We start from the raw sequence: 18,736 nt of genomic DNA on the forward strand, positions 1-18,736 counted from the left end.
AAAAACAAAACTTCAAAAATTTCAATAAATTTTTATACGGTTTTTATAAATGTTACTTATTAATACACTTTGTGTTCTATCAATCTATCAATCTAAGAGAAAAGCATTATATATCAGCACCAGCACAACACTGGCCCTATTAACATAGATAAGGATGGTGGGATAAAAGTCAGACCTCACTATTTGTCCAGTTCTGCTATATAATAGTTTTGCGTTTTCCATGATTAAATCAGTGTTATACGGCCAGACTGTGGTCCATGCTTCCTCTGTGCTGATATTTGGTCTTTTCTTGGTTCAAATAAAAGAGACCAAACACAGGAACTTCCAGTACTTTGTGCGTTCACCCAAGGAAAGACACCTGTTCATCATGCAGGTTGTATAACAGCTGAGGGCAATTAACTATATTATTACTGTTTGCAAATTATATTATCAGCTCTGCAGTTTACCGGAAGACAATGCTCTTTGTTACGTGACAATTCAGTCAGTATAATGTCACTGGATGGTTACAGAGGTTTTGGTGCAGTGTGACAGGAGAGCTGACCATATAATGCAAGCATCCCCAGGATTTTCTGCTACTGGACAGGCAGCAGCTGTAAACATGTGCAGTGAACACTTGTCCCACTTTGTGCCCACTCAGGTATGGCTGTCAATCAATACCTAGCCATGTCTATGGCTATAACCTTGATTTAACCCCTTCAGAACCAGGCTAATATTTATTTTTGCTTTCCTCTCCTCTGTGAGGCTAAACCTTCATCTATATGGCTACTTACAGCTGGTAACATCCAGTGTCTAGAGAGATACCAGGTAACCTAAACCAGTGTAATAGACTGGAGCTTTAAATATCTAATTGAAGTGTTGAGTTACATGACTGCCATGAATATTCCACAAGGGTCAGGCATGGCTGCATCCAGTGTTACAGGGCAAGGCGTGCCAAGTGAAAACCTTGACCTACAGCACATATGCTGGGTGCTAACATATAGGCCTATTAGACCATATCTCAGGATCTGCATAATGGAAGTATTGACCACCGACAACATTCACATGCTGCATTTCTGCTGTAATCTGTTCAGGCCTGGCATTTTCAGGTTTCCCTTAGGCATTCTGGTATATGTGTCAGCAAGAATAGCACAGTCTAGCTGTCACAGACACCGGATCCATGACAGAAACCTGACATAACCTACTATAAGTTAGCAGGGATGATTAGAATTTGTTGGCATAGCAGTCGCAGCTTCATCATAACAAAGAGCCTTAGCCCACATTCACATGTCCGTCGTCCTAAGACCAATGTCATTCAATGGCCCCATTCACGTGTGTACAGGGTCGGATCACTATGCTAAAGATAATGTGCCAATGTAGTGCTCCATAAAGCACAGAACACTACAGATGCAGATTTGTAGTGCGTCCTACGGCTGCGTGCTGCACTACAGGCATGTGAATGTAGCCTTACTTTGTGATGCAACCACTTTATTACTTCTACGTGGGAACATACCCTAAAAAGCCTGGGAGGACCTCCTGGCCTCTACAGAACAAAACAATATTTTCCCTTCACAATAACAGCATGTGATCTGATAGAGGACTCGAGAGCCGCCACGGGCCTGGCAGACTCTATGCCAGGAAATAAGTCACATGACGGCATTTAATAAAGCTATAAAGTGTCTTTAAGTTGGTTCCCTGCATAGCTGGAGGGCTTGAGGAATCTTACGCAGTAATAAAACCACCATCTTGTCATATCCACCCACGGCTTAGTTAATGGTTTCTGTTTCTTAAGGTGATGCATACTGAAAAAGCAATTAAACTCGAGCCGTAAGATCCTGTAAGACCATCGGCCACCTGGACTCGCACTAATCCCCCTGCACTAGAATGTAGCAGAGCCATCCCAGTAAGTGCCGGGCTGGGACTCTCGTCTCACCCTCCTCTATATCATCCCTATTGATTGACTACAAGATGCCATTAGGGCTGACGGAAAGTAAAAGGATATTAGATTTACCTGCAGTTCTGCAACTTATCACAGGCAGAAACCTTAGTAGAGGGTGATAATATTCTGATAAGAACATATCAGGGAGTGATACATAATGCAATTTCCTATTATAAAAACTTCAGCTTCTCGTTGGCTGTATGTCATAAAGCTACACTTACAAATGCTTGTGCGACCCGGCTGCCTAAACAGCCCCAATCTCCCAAGACCAGAAGCGGAAAGCAAAGACTACATTCACGCCATTGTTCCCAATGTTAGTGAGCTCCATATAGTTTGGCTGATAACGGGAGTAATGGAACTGGCGCGGGGACAGGAAGATGCAAGGGAGATCATACCCACACAATGAAACTAAACAAAAGCTCTCTCTTCTGAGACTTGGCTATATTACCAATTTCCTGTGGAAAATTATCACGTGCCAAATACTTAACTGTCCCTATGTGATAATAAACAAGGGCTATACAAGGGCTTCGTATGCTCAGCATTCACCAGAATCGTTTAGGATTTTTCATTCAGCCTCAAAAAAATCTATTTTAGGCTGTATTTACATTATGCTGCAGGTAATACATGAGCAGAATCAGATGGTGACAAATACATATCCCAGTACTGATGTACTGGCTCTGCAAGGTACCAAATTAGCAGAAAGAAAAGAAAAACAACACTAGTTATATTAAGCAACAAGCTGCTGCTGCTGTGAGAGGAAAGCCCTGTTTTACCTTGCAGGGACAGTGAATATCCTCTGGGTGATGGAAACCGGCTCACAGACTGCAAACACATACATAGCACTATCCAAGCCCCTTCCCATTTCCTGTGTTTTGTACTGGTCTGTCTGTTATTAAGACTGATTGACCCTAACAGGCAGGGAACAGCAGACTGCAGGATAGGCACCCAGTTGCCAAGACTTAGAGCTGAGGGGGTCACCACCAAAGACATGAGGCTATCTGCAAAGACGACATTTATGGGATATTTCTGTGCCAAAAAAAAACATTTCCTGACATGTATAGGCCTCAAATAGGCAACCAAACATGAACAGAGGTTTTAATAGTATTAAAAAACGGCCCAAAAGTGCAGCACTCGGCTCTTTGCGGCGGCTCCAAAGAAAGTAATACAGTCACGCATCACATGTCATACCCGTGGCTGTATTCATAAACAAATGAGCCAGGGGCTGATACGGAGATCGGATCCCCTGCAATCTCTTACTTGTCCCCTATCCCTCTTTAATAATGTAGGTCTAGATCAGTGGTGCCAGACCTGCGTCCCTGCAGCTGTTTTAGAACTACAGTGCAAGGCATGATTTGTAGTTTTAAACAGATGGGACGCCATAGGTTTGACACCTGTAATACAGATAATCCCTATAAAATACTCCCTTTTTTTAACAAACTAGAGGCAAATGCCAAGACTTCACCAAAAACACAACACACAAGATGTACAGCAGACAACACTAGTTTAGGCCCTCACCAGCACTTGCTATAGGCGCACAGGGGTTCATATGAGACTTTCCAACAAGTCCCAGACCCAGGGGTCTGTAATAGTCAGCTCTTCTTACAGTAACAAAACAGAAGTGGGAAGTGGAAAAGCAAAAAAGGCAAGAAGAGGAGGAAAGTGCAGGAAGCACATGAAGACTGAATGATCAACATTTCAGAAGACATTGAAATCAAACTTGGCATTTCGCTTACCCTGCAGAGTTTTCCCCAGGCCCTGGCCGAGTTTCCACCCATGCTTCTGCAGCAAGCGATGTCCAATGTTATCCTGATGGATTGGGGAGAGAAGGAGGGGAAGAAAAAAAAAACACGAAAATATTCCAGTAATAAAATTGGCCCCCCCTCCCTGATTGATTTTTCACCAGTGACCGAGTTTGTGAGAACTCATGCGATAATAGTATATAGATATATAATAAACAGGTAGCTTGATCATTTCAAAGAAAATAAGAAAAAACTTAAAATAAAAAGTCTAGTGTATGGTGACATAAAACACTGTGCTCCCTAGACTATGGACTTCTCATAAAATGGTGGCACTCCTAGTGACCCTCCAGCTATGGCAAACTAGGAGGGCAAGTCATCTGAAGAACACGTATTAATACGCTGTGGGGTGTGGTGGGGAACATACGTGGATATGAGTCCAATATGAAACTGAGAAAACACAGAGCATAAGACAAACATCTATCCATCACCTGGACCGCAAGGCAGGTGCTATCCCAAGGAGAGCCAACGAGGACGAGGTGGGGGTGGGTTCGTGTGAATCGTTTCTTAGTACTATCCTAGATCAGAGATGGGATGCGACCAATGATCCCTTCAGCGCTGGATCTTTGTGCGCCAGCATGTACTGCCAAGCTTAGTGCCAGGCACTGCGGCACGATCATGACTAAATGAAGAGGTGACTTGTTGGCGGGCATGGCTCTCATTCGCTCTCCATGGGATAGCACACAATTTCCTGGGGACATTGTCAAACAAACACGATTGTGGGAGAAGCCATAGGAGCGAAGTAGATTACAGAGGTAGATACCAGTTGGCTTCCAACTAGCTTCTGTCATTACACTTTTCTTTAACTCAGACGTAACTAAAGGCATGCAGCAAAACAATATTTTACTTTTTTTTTGTTGGAAGAAACCATTGTGTTAGTGTTATTTAGGTAGAGTAATAATAATCATGGGGGGAAAGGAGGGGTAGAAGTAAAACAGGAGAGATACACCTGCAGGTCTGGCTTAATGAAATGAGGATCATGAATGATTGCATAGCATCTAATGCATCGGGTGAGACAGGACTAGAACAGGGTTAACAGCCAAGGATGTCCAAGTGCAAATGATAAAGCAAAACAGAGGCAAGAGGATAGGGGGGTCCCAGCAGAGTGTCTCATCTCCCCTTTACACAATTGATCGATTGCTAGAAAATGAGCGACCTTCAAGTGACCTTCACAAGACGCAGTGAACAAAGCCTATTAAGAAAGGAGTCTCTTGTTGGTGCATCGGTGAATGAGAACTGGAAGGATGTACATGAGTCTGATCACTACCTTATAGCAGCCGCATACTGAACCTGCAGACTGCAGCGGAGGCTATGATAAAGGGGAGGCAACTACAAGGCATCGGGAAGGGAGGGGGAAAACAATAGAGAAAGGCCGAGGGAGGAGAGGGGGAGATGGGTGACTCATACTGCAGGGTGTAACATAGCAGGACATAGAAGGGAGTCTTGTTCTGCATTCCTATGCACAAAGGCGCATTGCAGGCTGGCAGGAGGGAGGTGGCGATAAGTCCCCACTAATAACAGCCAGCATTGGGAACCAGCTAAACGCCTTAATGGTGATGCTAAATCACAGACCCTTCAGGCCCTTCCCACTGCTCCGAAAATGAAGCAGAAAATCAGCAGAGCACAGATAGTGGATATCGTAGGCTGCCAATTCCTCACAAAAACACCAAGTCTGCCAACATAAGGAACACAGCGCTAGTTACATATGATCCAAGAACTTGTGAATCGGGGAATCTAAAAAGAACAGTAATAAAGAGCGAAATCCCTTGGTAACCCCCACGTATATTATCACACATTACAGCCCCCCTGCAGGTAGACTGCTGTGTTCTCAAGAATAGTGCTATCCATGTTAAATATAAAGGAAAACTTACAAATAGGCCAGTGATGATGTACTAAAGCCAGTCCTGGTATGACGGGCAGCTGACCGTACCAAAGCCAGAATACATCCAGCCTATGGTAACTCTGACACTTGTATGCCGTCAGACTCATTATTTCATTTTATGAGTCAGGCGGGGTTCCGCAGAGGAACTCCGCCTGATTTACTCAGTGTGAACATACCCTTAGAGCCTAATCAGAAACCTAATAAAGAAATTCCCCTAAACTGCAAAAGTAGTAACACAGCCAAAAGACACAATAAATACATGTGGCTAAAACTAGGCCTCCGCAAGCATCCACAAATGGATACACGCGACTGCCAGGAATTCTGCCAATCGAGCTAGGGCCAATGGTGATTGCCTTGGAGTGTGGTTTTGGCAGCATGAGGGGAATGCAGCCTAAATTGACTTCTGAGCTTCTGTGATCAGCATTGCCAGGCTTCATCTGGGGTGTTTTTCTCGTCATGTGATAAAGCCTGGTAATGCTGATCACATGGCAAAGCCCAGACAGCCAATCTAGGGGCTACATAATCAATAAGGCTAATTATGTCTACCAAGAATCACTGTGATGTCTTGTGTCCTGCAGTTTCCAGTTGTGTTCTCACTTAGGACCATGTGCAATACAAGGCCATCTATAACCCACTAACCGACTCATGGGAAATGAGCATTACTAACAATAAGCTGGGTAATTCTGCACAGTACTGGTAAAAGAAGCCTGCTGGGAGGAGGGGAGGCACTCTGCTTGGGCACAGGAAGAGGTCACTATGAATTTTCTACAAGAAAGGTTAAAAAAGACAGACAAAATGGGGGAAGCATTGCTAGTTTCCAAAAGATAATACAAGTGGAGTGGAAATACGAACCTGGCTTTAAAAACAGGGCTGTCAAAGGAACAATTAAATGTAACACAGTAAGAAACACAGATTTTTTTTTTTCTTTCGTAATTTTAATGTATTTTTTTTCTTGCATTGTCACCAAGCCACTGCTTGCAAGTTAAAGGCTTAATATATAAGATAGGTGAAAGCAGGAAGGTGAAATGAAAAGGCAGACAAAATAATCAAAAAATAAAAAATTGGTAAATTGGAGGGATGGACCAAGTGCTGGGGATAACAGAGGATAGGGGGTGTAAAAGAAAGACAGAAGAGATGGAGGAGTTAAAAGAAAAGATGGCACGGAGGGGTGATGGATGCACTGGGCAGACATTTGCATCACTTACAGAGCCAGTCAAGAGCAATGGCTGCTGGGAAATCATCCAGCCATTAACACCTCTTGCTAACCGCACAGCCTCTTCCCACCCTCTAAGCTATTTGGTATATAACCCAGCCGGAGAGCATGAATCTGTTCAGCAGCCGTGTGAAGGGCAGAATGGTGGTCTGGGCCCTGACATAATGACTTCTTGGTTATTGCTGGAATGGCAGATACAATGGGGATGCATTGTACGCAGTGTCATCGTACATGGAGCCCTTCAGCACAATACATCTACTGTTTGGCAACAAAGCGGTTGGGCTTCTCTCTTACAATAACATACAGTGAAGGGATGAAAAATTTTACTGGATGGAGACCATGTTGGGCAGCTGTGACTAAAAGCAATGGCCACCAGGGAAAATGCACTGTGGCCATGAGATTAATGACAGCTGCGTGGACAAGTATTTAGGCCAAGTGCTGAAAGGAGCCATCAGACTGCAAGTGAACAGATGCCACCTCTATCCTGCACTCCTCGCTCCACCCCCACCAGCTCTTGAGTGGGTGATAAGTTCAGCTTAGCGTGCTCTGTAGTAAGAACTAAATGCTCACTGTGGGATTCTCATGCATATCGCAGGGCTGAGAGACCCTGGTCAGCCCTCAAAACCAAACCCTGCAGCTCACTACAAGTTGACACCACCAAGGCCGGACAGAGAGGAAGCAGTGGAGTTAGGCTATGCCAAATGGCACCCAACTTGGCACAGATGACCTTTCTTACTACCAAGTGGCCCTTGGTGCAAATGGCGGTAAGGGCTTCTGGCAGTGGAAGGGTTAATGCCGGTCAAGTTGAGGCCAGCCGGTCTCAGAGTCCACAGATCCTGCCAGCTGCATTTAGAAGTCAATTGATGACCTCCCCATTCATTCCCTTCAGCTGAGCAGATACAATACCAATTCCTCTGGGATACTACACTGGATAGGGGGGTGGATGATGCTCCACTCGCCTAATGCATTTGCAGACAGCCCAATGTGATCTGCTTTCCTAGCTTGCTACTATAATCAAGCCCTAATGCTTCTTAGGTATCCCGATAAAGAAATCTGGACTCCATTACACATACTAAACCAGTTACATCCTTTATATGCTGCCAGGGGAGATACTGGGCCTGTACGTAGCACGCTGTAAATGCAGAACTGAAATTTACACAGCAAGCACAGGCAAGGAGGTACTGTGATCTATACGGGGGGTGGCCATAGTGAGAGCCCAAGACTAGGATCTGTAGACTCATGGAGCAGAAGAGCCATAGCCCAACCCTGCACTCTTCCTCACAGGTATTGCTGCAGAGGGCGGCTAACACTCCCACAAACACCGTCTCTGCTTGCGCACCATAGTGCGTCCCCTATAGTTCAACACTCTGCAACTGCATCCTGGTAATACTCTTACGCCTAGGGCTCTCCATCTAACTGTGACACAGTACAACTGGAAGGCTAATGGGTGACTGGTGACAGTAAGGAGCCAGATAACTTAATCCAGGATATTTTAGTTCTAGATGTATATATATCTATAGACAACCCTGGATGGTGGGCTCCATGCTATCTTTGAGGAGAGGGGGGCATCACTGGTTGCCCTGCGTCTAGCCTGCAGCTAACTATAGTACAGCTGTAAGGCTTAGGGTATAATCACGTGACAGATATTGTTGCAGAAATGTCCGTGCCTGTCCTATTCATCTGAATATGGGAGAATGCAATCACTTGCTGGCAAAATTACAATATGTGAATATACCTTAAGGGTAGCTTCACACGTACCGTATCGCTGCGTTTTTGGTGCGATTTTTACATGCGAGTTTTGATTTTCACATGAAAATCATGTGAAAATTAAAACCCGCATGTAAAAAAGGCACCAAAAACACAGCGATAAAAACGCAGCGATACGGTACGTGTGAAGGCATCCTTAGGGTATAAACCCACACACAGTATACGCAGCGTATTTACTGCTGCGATACGCAGCAAATACGCAGCAGATTAGATCGAAATAACTGAACACAGCAGCAAATCTGTACCATCAAATCTGCTGCGTTTACGGTGTGTGGGTTTGTACCCTTAGGGTGCCTTCACACCTACCGGATCCGCAGGGGATCCAGCGACATCCTGCTGTATGTGAGTTAACCGCCTGCTGCTGAGAGCATACATTACCTGTTTGGCGACGCAGCCGCATGTGAGGCTCCAGTCCCGCTCAGCCAATCAGTGCATAGCAGCACTGATTGGCTGAGCGGAACCAGAGCTGGGAGTCTCACATGCAGCCGCATCGCCGAGCAAGTAACGTACGCTCTCAGCGGCGGTTAACTCACATACTCACAGCGGGCTATAATAGGGATGAATGGCACTGGATACGCAGCGGGTTTCGCTGCGAATACGCAGCGTGAAATCAGCTGCGGATCCGGTATGTGTGAAGGCACCCTAAAGGGGTTATCCAGGATTAGAAAAACCATAGCCAATATTGTCTGAAAACCGTGCCACTCTAGTCCTTGTTTGGGGTATTGCAGCTCAGTTTCATAAAATCTAAGGGCAGGTCTAGCGTTGTGGTTGAAAGTAGCCATGCATTTCTAATCCTGTTTCAGATACTGATGGTCTACCTTAAAGGGGTATTCCAGGAAAAATGAACTTTTCCCATATCCACAGGATCCGACCTCCGTACCCCCCACTGATCTCTGTATCGGGCCCCGGCTTCTTATGAATAGAGTCACTGGAAGAACGATGTACTTGGCTCTTGCCGTTGGCTCCATAGGAATCAATAGAGCCATAGGTCATGTGGTGTACCCGCGGCTCTATTCATTACACAGAAGCCAGGGCCCGATATGGAGATTGGCAGGGGGTACAGAGGTCGGAACCCCCCCCCCCCCCCCCCCCCCCCACGATCTCCTACTTTTTCTCTATCCTGAGGGGGGGGGGGGGGGGGGGGGGAGTTAATTTTTCATGGAATACTCCTTTAAGGACAGGCCATGAATATCTGACCGACAGGGTGCAGACACCTGGCACTCCCTCTGATCAGTTTTGCAGAACCACAGCACCTGGATATATGCAATGTGGATCAATCAGAAGCCTGCAAGCACTTCAATGGGAGCTGAGCAGCAGGCTAGGCCATTGATATCTAAAATGTAATCCTTTTAACACAGGTTAGAGGGATAACTAGCTGGGGGGGGGGGGGGGGGGGGGGGGGGGGGGGGGGTTATTGTTTAACCACTGGGACCCATGGTAATAAAGGTCAACTGCCCCATGAGTGGATGGAGCAACCACCTCTCCATTCAGCCAAGTGCTCTGAAATCCGCCGGAGGTTATCCACCCAGATTCAGGAGTGTGAACGGGCCCTCAGGACATAACTTAGTCTTCTTGGGATAATCCCTTTAATGCTATCCTGAATAAAGTCCTTTCTTTGGTAAATTTACAAGTTTCATACTTTATAACATTGACTCTTATGTGTAATCAGCTGACACTACGACGGCAGGTACATGGTACAATGCCCACCCAGGAAACAGGCAACAATCATATTCCCTATTCGGTAAGCACAATTGGCTAGTTTGTAAAACACTACCTGTCCTTGCCCTCTGTGTGAAGCGGTGTCCTCCTCTGCAGCATTACCTTGTGCGCACTTTAGCTAGCAACATGCCAGCACATAGCAGAGAAAGGGGAGATAATATATACACACAAATATATATACTTGGTGTTCACTAGACCATAACAGAAAGGAGAAGGGTAGAGGAAAGAGGAGGAAAGTAGTCCTAGAGTTATAACCCCTTCACTGCTGGGGGGAGCAGCAAAACCACACATTGCCAGACCCTCTAGCAGTGAGCGGTTAGAGGAGGAAAAAAAATAAGAAAGGAAATGTATAAATATATAGAAATATATAAAAGAAAAAAAAAAGGAAAAAATTAAAAAAGGCAGAGCGTGCAATACAAACCAGGTCATGAGCAGCTTAGCTAATATTGGGATCAACTGCTGTGGAAGAGAAAGGCCAGATAGGGCCAAAGTTGTGTAAAGTTCTGTATTACCATCTACACACAGACACACACACAAACACAACACAGACCTACACTTCAGCAGAGATGCACATTGTCCCTTAGCCAGCTCTGCAGTTCTCGGTTAACCCCTCTAGCGATTATGGCATATGCTGCCCCCCGTCCTCATTCAGATGAGAAAGAGAAGTTTTAATACAGGCAGGTAATATGCTAAAACCTGTCCACACACAAAAAAAAATATATATATATATATATTTGGAAACAAGTCCTTACACCATGCCAAGATTATAGTCAGGGAGTAAGCAACTATAGGGTTAAGAATAAGTCACTAGTCCAAACTGCGTGGTCCAAGCGGAGGGTCAATGTGCATTTCACTTGCAGTAGATTTGTCTCATATACATGGTGAAAGCAGACACTTTTTTTCCTGGCTGAGTCCTGCTAAGGATAAGGATGAACTCCGCCTCATCCACAAGGAGAAAACCTGTCTGCATCCACCATACATACATGACAGACCCACTGGAAATAAAGAGGTGAATTTTGCCAGACTGGGCTAAATATAACCCGTTTCCCTGGACTATCTATAATAAAAGCTAAACAAAAAACAAAGCAAGTCCCTAATCTCTGAGGGTAATGTAGAGGGTTGAGGTTTTTTTTAAATAGTGAGGGGCCAAATAGTAAAATAAAAAAACACCAATACTGAACACCTACAGCTTCTAAACTCTAGCACTTATCTTGTTGGGCAAACAAAAAGGAACAATGCTCTAAACGCCTGCCCAAAGTGCCTCCTCTTACCGATTCAATGGGCTTGTCCAGAGAGGCCTGTTCAATCTCCAGATGTCCATCCTCATATTGGTCAAAATGGTTACCCTAAAGGCAAATACAAAAGACAGTTCAATTAAAACAGCATTTTCAAAGGGTCCATTTACACAGAAAGATTAGCTGACAGATTATCTGCCAAAGACTTGAAAGCCAAAGCCAGAAACAGACTATAAACAGAGATCAGGTCATAAAGGAAAACCTGAGATTTCTCCTCTTTTCAAATCCATTACTGGCTTTGGCTTCAAATCTTTGGCAGATTGTTTTCTTTGTGCCTATTCACAAATCCAAAATTTTTCGGTGGATCTGCAAAAGAAATATGACATGTCCTTGTGTGGACAATAATTGCGGCTCAGAAACACTAATAGAGGTCTATGCAATCCGTATCTTTTGCAGATATTACGGACATTCCCTCAATAATGTCTGCGAAAAAAAAACAAAAAACTGCAGACCCGCAAAAATATCAGTGTGCAGTGCGGTGATGGCCACTAACGGGTCTCTCTGCCTCTCAATCATCCCCAGGCAGAGTCTCGTGACTAGTCACGGGTGTCTCCCCGTCCAGATGACTAGTTGCTGTCCCTTTCCCGGCCTCACACGCTCCATTAAAATGACCTTCTTCCCCAAGCTAAAGCTACTGCTGCAGCCATGGCTGGTAGCCTCGGGGAGCTGCACAGTAGATCTATACTGTGCAGCTGGGAACCATAGTCAGCACAATCGTGTGGATTGGCTCCCTTTAGGGTCCATTTACACAGAAAGCTTATCTGCCAAAGATTTGAAGTCAAAGCCAGGAATAGATTTGAAAAAAAGGAGAAAGCTCAGGCTTTTCCTTTATGACCTGATCTCTGTTTATAGTCTTTTTCTGGCTTTGGCTTCAAATCTTTGGCAGATAATCTGTCAGATAATCTTTCTGTGTAAATGGACCCTTAAACAGTCTGACGTGCAACAATATGACATTAATAGCACATCTAGCCTATAAGACACAGGAAGGACATCCATCACAGGGCTCCAGATGGCGACCAAAATGGTCGCCAATGCGACTGATATTTTGCAAATGGCGCCCAGATTTATTAATCTGGGCGCCATTTGCGACTGGCCCCGGCGTGCTGTCTCTTTTAAGTCCGGGTCCCCGGCTGATGCGCGGCTGCCGGGGGTGTCCCATCCTATCCCCGGCAGCGCGGCGCATCAGTGAGCTGCCTGGGGCCCTGACTTCCGGCACAGGAAGCGCGCGTCAGAGACGCTTCCTGTGTCAGAAGTCACAGCCCCGGCGTACAGAGAGCTCACTGATGCGCCGCACTGCCGGGGATAGGACGGGACACCCCCGGCAGCCACGCATCAGCCGGGGGAGCGGGTTGTCAGGTGAGTTTGTGTGTTTGGTTTTTTTAAATACTGCTTAGCATAGAGGAAAGGGGGGGGGGGGCATCTATGATGGGGGCAAGATAACAGGGGGGCATCTATAATGGGGGGAGAGGGGGGCATCTATAAGGGGGGAAAGAAAACAGGGGGGCATCTATAATGGGGGGAGAGGGGGGCATCTATAAGGGGGGAAAGAAAACAGGGGGGCATCTATAATGGGGGGAGAGGGGGGCATCTATAAGGGGGGAAAGAGAAGGGGGGGCATCTATAATGGGGGGAGAGGGGGCATCTATAAGGGGGGAAAGAGAACAGGGGGGCATCTATAATGGGGGGAGAGGGGGGGCATCTATAATGGGGGAGAGGGGGGCATCTATAAGGGGGGAAGAGAAGAGGGGGCATCGATAATGGGGGGAGAGGGGGGCATCTATAAGGGGGGGAGAAGAGGGGCCATCTTCAAGGGGGGGAGAGGGGGGCATCTATAAGGGGAGGGGGTATCTATAAGGGGGGGAGAAGAGGGGGCGAAGAGGGGGCATCTATAATGGGGAGGAGGAGGCATTTATAATGGGGAGGAGGAGGGGGCATCTATAATGGGGGGAAGGGAGGGGGCATCTATAATGGGGGTAGAGGGGGTAATCTATAAGGGGAGGGGGTATCTATAATGGGGGTAGAGGGGGTCATCTATAAGAGGGGGTCATCTATAAGGGGAGGGGGCCATCTATAAGTGTAGGGCAAACTGGCTGCAGACACTGGGAGATAGATATATGCACAATTATTATTATCAGGGCCCCTCAGGTGTCTGTATTGTAGGGGGTCACTTGCATTAGTCACTAGGTGAGAGATATATCTATCTATATACACATCTTGTGGGGGGTCACTATGGCTGCAGTCATAAGTCTAGCTCAGTATGTATAGACTGTTGCAAGCTTTTAAAGGGAACCTGTCACCCCCGGTGACGGGGTGACAGGCTCCCAACCCCCCGTTAGAACCCCCTATACTCACCTCATCGCGCCGGGTCCCGCTTCTGAAGATGGTCGGGTCACGGAGATCTCAGCCGCTGCAGCCCGGCGCGCACACTGAGAGATGAGTCCAACGCTCATAGAGAATGACGGAGCACTGGACTCTCCCGTCATTCTCTATAAGCGTTGGACTCATCTCTCAGCGCACGCCGGGCTGCAGCGGCTGAGATCTCCGTGACCCGACTATCTTCAGAAGCGGGACCCGGCGCGATGAGGTGAGTATAGGGGGCTCTAACGGGGGGTTGGGAGCCTGTCACCCCGGCACGGGGGTCGACAGGTTCCCTTTAAGTTCAAGTTCAGAAGAGTAAGCCTCATTAAAAGGCTAGCCAAGTGAAGCTGAAGTACTGAGTCAGACTGTATATGGTTGTCAAGTTGCAAGTTTCCATGTTGAACATTTTCAAACTAAGAAAAGAAAGGATCTAAAGGAGGATGCTGCCGTGGCCTCTGCACACAGTAAGTCCCATTTAACATAACATTAATTTTACATGGTTTAAAATGTTGGCGACCAAATATTCTATTTGGCGCCTAAATTTTTCAGGTTAGGAGCCAATGGCTCCCAGGTAAATTTTTTAGTCTGGAGCCCTGCATCAGCAGTGTAGTCCGGGGGTTTTATGCTATAAAGTTTTGTGCAGCTATTCAAGCAGTCCACGGCAGAATGAAATCTTATATGCTAGATATTTTTTTTTTTTTTTTTATTATATAAGACTTTAGGCAAATCTGCATGCTCTGAGCAGTCCAATTTTTTTTTGCACAAATTTATTAGGTTGCGACTTTCTGTAAGTGGAAGAAACTACAGTGCATGTAAGACCTGCTTTAAGTCACAGACTATTGTGGAAAAGCCCCTGTGAAGTCTTCATTTCTAACCGTATCCATTTGCTACATATGCGGCATGTTTCTTATATACTGAACTGCTCCATGACAGGATGGCAGTGATCAGATTATACATGTCATACAGGGGAATACAGATCATCACTTCCTGCAGCCTGTATTCCCGCCATAGAGCCGCAGACACAAATCAATGTAGAATCCTATCGGACGTTTTCCATATACTCCCTGCCTTATTACATCAATAAGGTGCTGATTCCTGAAGGTCACCAGAGCTCATGGAGGAATTGTGTACGAGAGAACAGGGATGAGGCAGCTGGGATGGCTTCTCGCACATATTTTGGTAGCGCACAGCATGTGATCTCAGCCTCCTACTCAACAATTAAAAACAACAGCGAAGGAGGCGATTCTTCCTAAGGAAGTCCAGGACAAGAGTCTGCAGATGGCTTCAGTGTGCTCACAATCTGGAGGACCCAGAAAGACAAGCACTCTATAATAAGTGATACAACAATATCGCCACATTATAACTATTGTCCAGGTCCAAGAATGTAGCAGAGGTAGAAAGGATTAAGAAGTGAAGGCTGGGTTTGACATAGAATTATTATGAGCCGGAGCGATCCGGGTAATGGGAGAACGTCTGTGGGGAAATCAAGTTCTGACAGATGAAAGGAAGAATGATGGGGGGGCAGTGTGAGGAGGGGGAGGCAAGGTGAGGCTCTGTTCACTATGTATTCCATTAAAGTATGACCATGGAAAGATACCAGTGCATATGTCCAACCCCAGTGATCCGACCAAGGTCATGCAGGATCCTTATAGCCTCCATCAGGAAGGAACGTTTCATTTTCAACTATTTCTTATACATTAGGAGTACAGATCAGAGAATCCTGCCATCATATACTACAAGCACAGTTTGCATAGAGGCCAGCTATTGAATGGTGGCAAATAGCTTCCCTATGGCCCCCTTAAGGAATTTTAGACACTCAGTGTAAGACCTCATAGTGCTGCCTTAGGCTTTTAAATGAGGTTACCCATGTAACATGACATCTGTAGGCACGTGCCGCAGTCTTATGTGTGAAGGTTCCATCGGTTACAGAGAGATACACAGGAAGGTACAGTGTGAGCCCAGTGTACGCCACGGTGTTTTAGATCAAGATCTGGAAGTTTTCAGTGTTTATTATGCCTAATGCTGCAGGCCCATACTGCTCATACAGGCCCATACTGCTGCGTCTCATCACATTACATTGGATGATACTAGGACTTTACCTACAGCTATCCATCCAGGTGCAATGTTGGCCCATAGAACCCACCACCATACAGTCAGTGCCTATGTGTCTTTAAAGGGGTTATCCAGCGCTACAAAACATGGCCACTTTCCCCCTACTGTTGTCTCCAGTTTGGGTGGGGTTTTGAAACTCAGTTCCATTAAAGTAAATGGAGCTTAATTGCAAACTGCACCTGAACTGGAGACAACAGTAGGAGGAAAAGTGACCATGTTTTTGTAGCGTTGGATAACCCCTTTAAGAGGATAAACCTATAAAATGAGAGCATTTACCACACCTTTTCTCAGCAACATTACACAGAGCTGTCAATCATTGAGTAGGGCCGTCCAGTTGACTACTATGCTAATTTTTAGGCTGTTTCCCCAATAATTCTGGTAACATATGTGGAAACCCAGCTGTCAATCATAGTAGAGCCTCCCTTATGACTACTCTGCTCAGAATAAACAGAGATTCACATAAATAAAAGTTATCCTGGAACTGTTCCGACATAACTTTATACCAGTCTGCTCAGCTCTTTGTGCTCTATAGCATAATGCCTGCGGATCGGACTGCATTTTTAATGTGACAGGTCCCCTGTAAGGCCAATAACTCAGTCACATGTGACGAATTTGCACAAAACAAGATCATAAAAGAGTACAAACATGATACATCCTTGACAGCCAAAGGGAAAGGTTAATGGTTTTTGTGCCTCATCGTTTTATGGTCTCCAGATGTGTAACTGAAGTTTTGCTATCTTCTCTCACATAATACCCCCCCCCATCCCAATGGTTGGAAACACCTCTTATAATGCAGCTGATAGCATGTCAGTAACCACTAACAGTACATGGGACTGTACATAGACAGCTAGGAAATATTCTATAGATCCTTAAGAGATAACCCAGTGCATCACCCAGGCCATGTGGTAGAGATTTTTACAGCATGGGCACAAGGTATACGCAACGTGTGAAAACAGAAAAATGGCAGAATATACTATATAGAGCTGCCCAGTGGCAAAGCTATAGGGGTCGCAGTGGCGACCGGGCCCATACGCTTGGAGGGGGCATCCGCCCCCCTCACCACTTCCTGTCACTTTGCAGTCCTCCCCAACTGGCTGTGATAATGACAGCCAGTTCAGGAGAAATGCACTAAGCACAGGCCTGCAGGCTGCTCTCTCTCCCTGCCCCGACTGGCAATCTGGCACACCAGTGTGTTGACCAGATTGCTCGTCCATGGGGGGGGGGGGGGGGGGGGGGGGGGGCGCCTGCTGTAAAATTAAATGCTGCATTAAAAAAAAAAAAAAAAACAGGCAGCGCGAGGGACATCCCTTCATTCCTGCACAAGGCCCCCCCCCCCCCCTTCTTGTCCCCATGCTTCTAGACACTGCTGACTGGACCCCTTTACATGGCTCTGGGAGGCGGAACATGATGTCTGCTGCACAAGGCCTGTGGTGACTGGTCCCAGGATGCTGATCAGTGGGGAGAGGACAAAAAGACATCATGTCCCCCTGCAGGAAGAGGCTCCGCCCACAGACTGCCCGGCAGGAAAGGAGGACTATGCAAGTGCTTCTGTGTACAGTGTGTGTGTGTGTCTCTGTATGGGTTTATATGTCTATGTGTGTATATGTGATTGTTCGTGTCACTTTGTATCTATGTTTATGTCTATATGTGTATATGGGACTGTATGTTTGTACCTTTGTGTACAGCTTTTGTGTATATGGGTATATATGTGCCTGTCTGTATGTGTGAAAGTGACTATGTGTCTCTTTGTATGTATGTGCTTGTGTGTATATGTGCCTGATGTGTGTATGTCACTGTATGTGTCTTAATGTATGCATGTGTCTGACTGTTTGGGTGTATCTGTGTGACTGTGTGTATGTGCTTGTGTGTACAGCACATGTGTCTCTGAATGGGTATATATGCACCTGACCATATGTACGTGTGCATATATATATATATATATATATATATATATATATATATATATATATATATGTGTGTGTGTATGGTCTGCTACATAGAACTTGTCAGATGGAAAATGCCCAAGAAGCCAAGGATAACACCCATGTATGTGTGTATATGTGAAAAATTCGACCCAAAACAACAAAAAGCAACTGCAGTGCACATTGCACCAACAATTTTAGCTTTTTTTTTTTTTATTATTTATGGGGTGGGGGGAATTATGATATTTTGTAGGGGCTGGAAGGAGGGTTTTTTTATGCCAAGGCTGCTTTCTAGGTCCAGTCTAGCCCTGTCTCCCAATTCAGTTGCATCAGCAATTGCTGATACAGCTGACTATACTGCTGGCCCCAGGCTTCCTCTCCTGCCTTTGGGCCTTCTGCTCAGTGTAATAGGGAGAAGAGTGATTAGCTCCGCCCCCATAAACAGGAGCCAGATCAGACAAGGCCAGAGCCCCAGAGAAGAGCAGGAACCTGGACAGGCAAGATTATCCATAGAACTACATATCCCATCATGACCTGCTAACAGTTCATAATGGGAGTTGTAGTTTTGCAGCCTGTGGCTCTCCAGGTTGCAGAACTACAACACCCATCATGCCTGGCTGTCAGTTCATGATGGGAGTTGAGGTTTTTCAGCTGGCGAGTCAAACATTGGAAAACAATTAGAGAATGACATAGTACAGTCCATTAAATACAGAAGGTAATGGTGCAATACATGGCAGTAGCACGGTACATTAGGGGA

The 18,736-nt window shown here is 45.8% G+C and overlaps 1 protein-coding gene across 3 annotated transcripts in view; it reads right to left on the bottom strand.

The window, feature by feature from the left end:
• GPATCH8 (G-patch domain containing 8) overlaps positions 1 to 18,736 on the bottom strand; it is a 46,217-nt gene that overhangs the window by 15,586 nt on the left and 11,895 nt on the right. Inside the window, exons 1-3 of one of the 3 annotated variants that reach the window (XM_069953987.1) lie at positions 11,564 to 11,598; positions 10,714 to 10,751; positions 3,649 to 6,463 (exon numbers count right to left, since the gene is read on the bottom strand). Coding sequence is in view for 1 of the 3 variants with exons in the window: in XM_069953986.1 (XP_069810087.1) it covers positions 3,649 to 3,721; positions 11,564 to 11,638 (148 nt within the window). In the remaining 2 variants the exon portion in view is untranslated. Of the gene's footprint in view, positions 1 to 3,648; positions 6,464 to 10,713; positions 10,752 to 11,563; positions 11,639 to 18,736 lie in introns of those variants that run through there. The other 2 variants (XM_069953986.1, XM_069953988.1) reach the window with 2 other exon arrangements.

Source organism: Dendropsophus ebraccatus, chromosome 14, assembly GCF_027789765.1.
Source record: "Dendropsophus ebraccatus isolate aDenEbr1 chromosome 14, aDenEbr1.pat, whole genome shotgun sequence".
Lineage (NCBI taxonomy): Eukaryota > Metazoa > Chordata > Amphibia > Anura > Hylidae > Dendropsophus > Dendropsophus ebraccatus.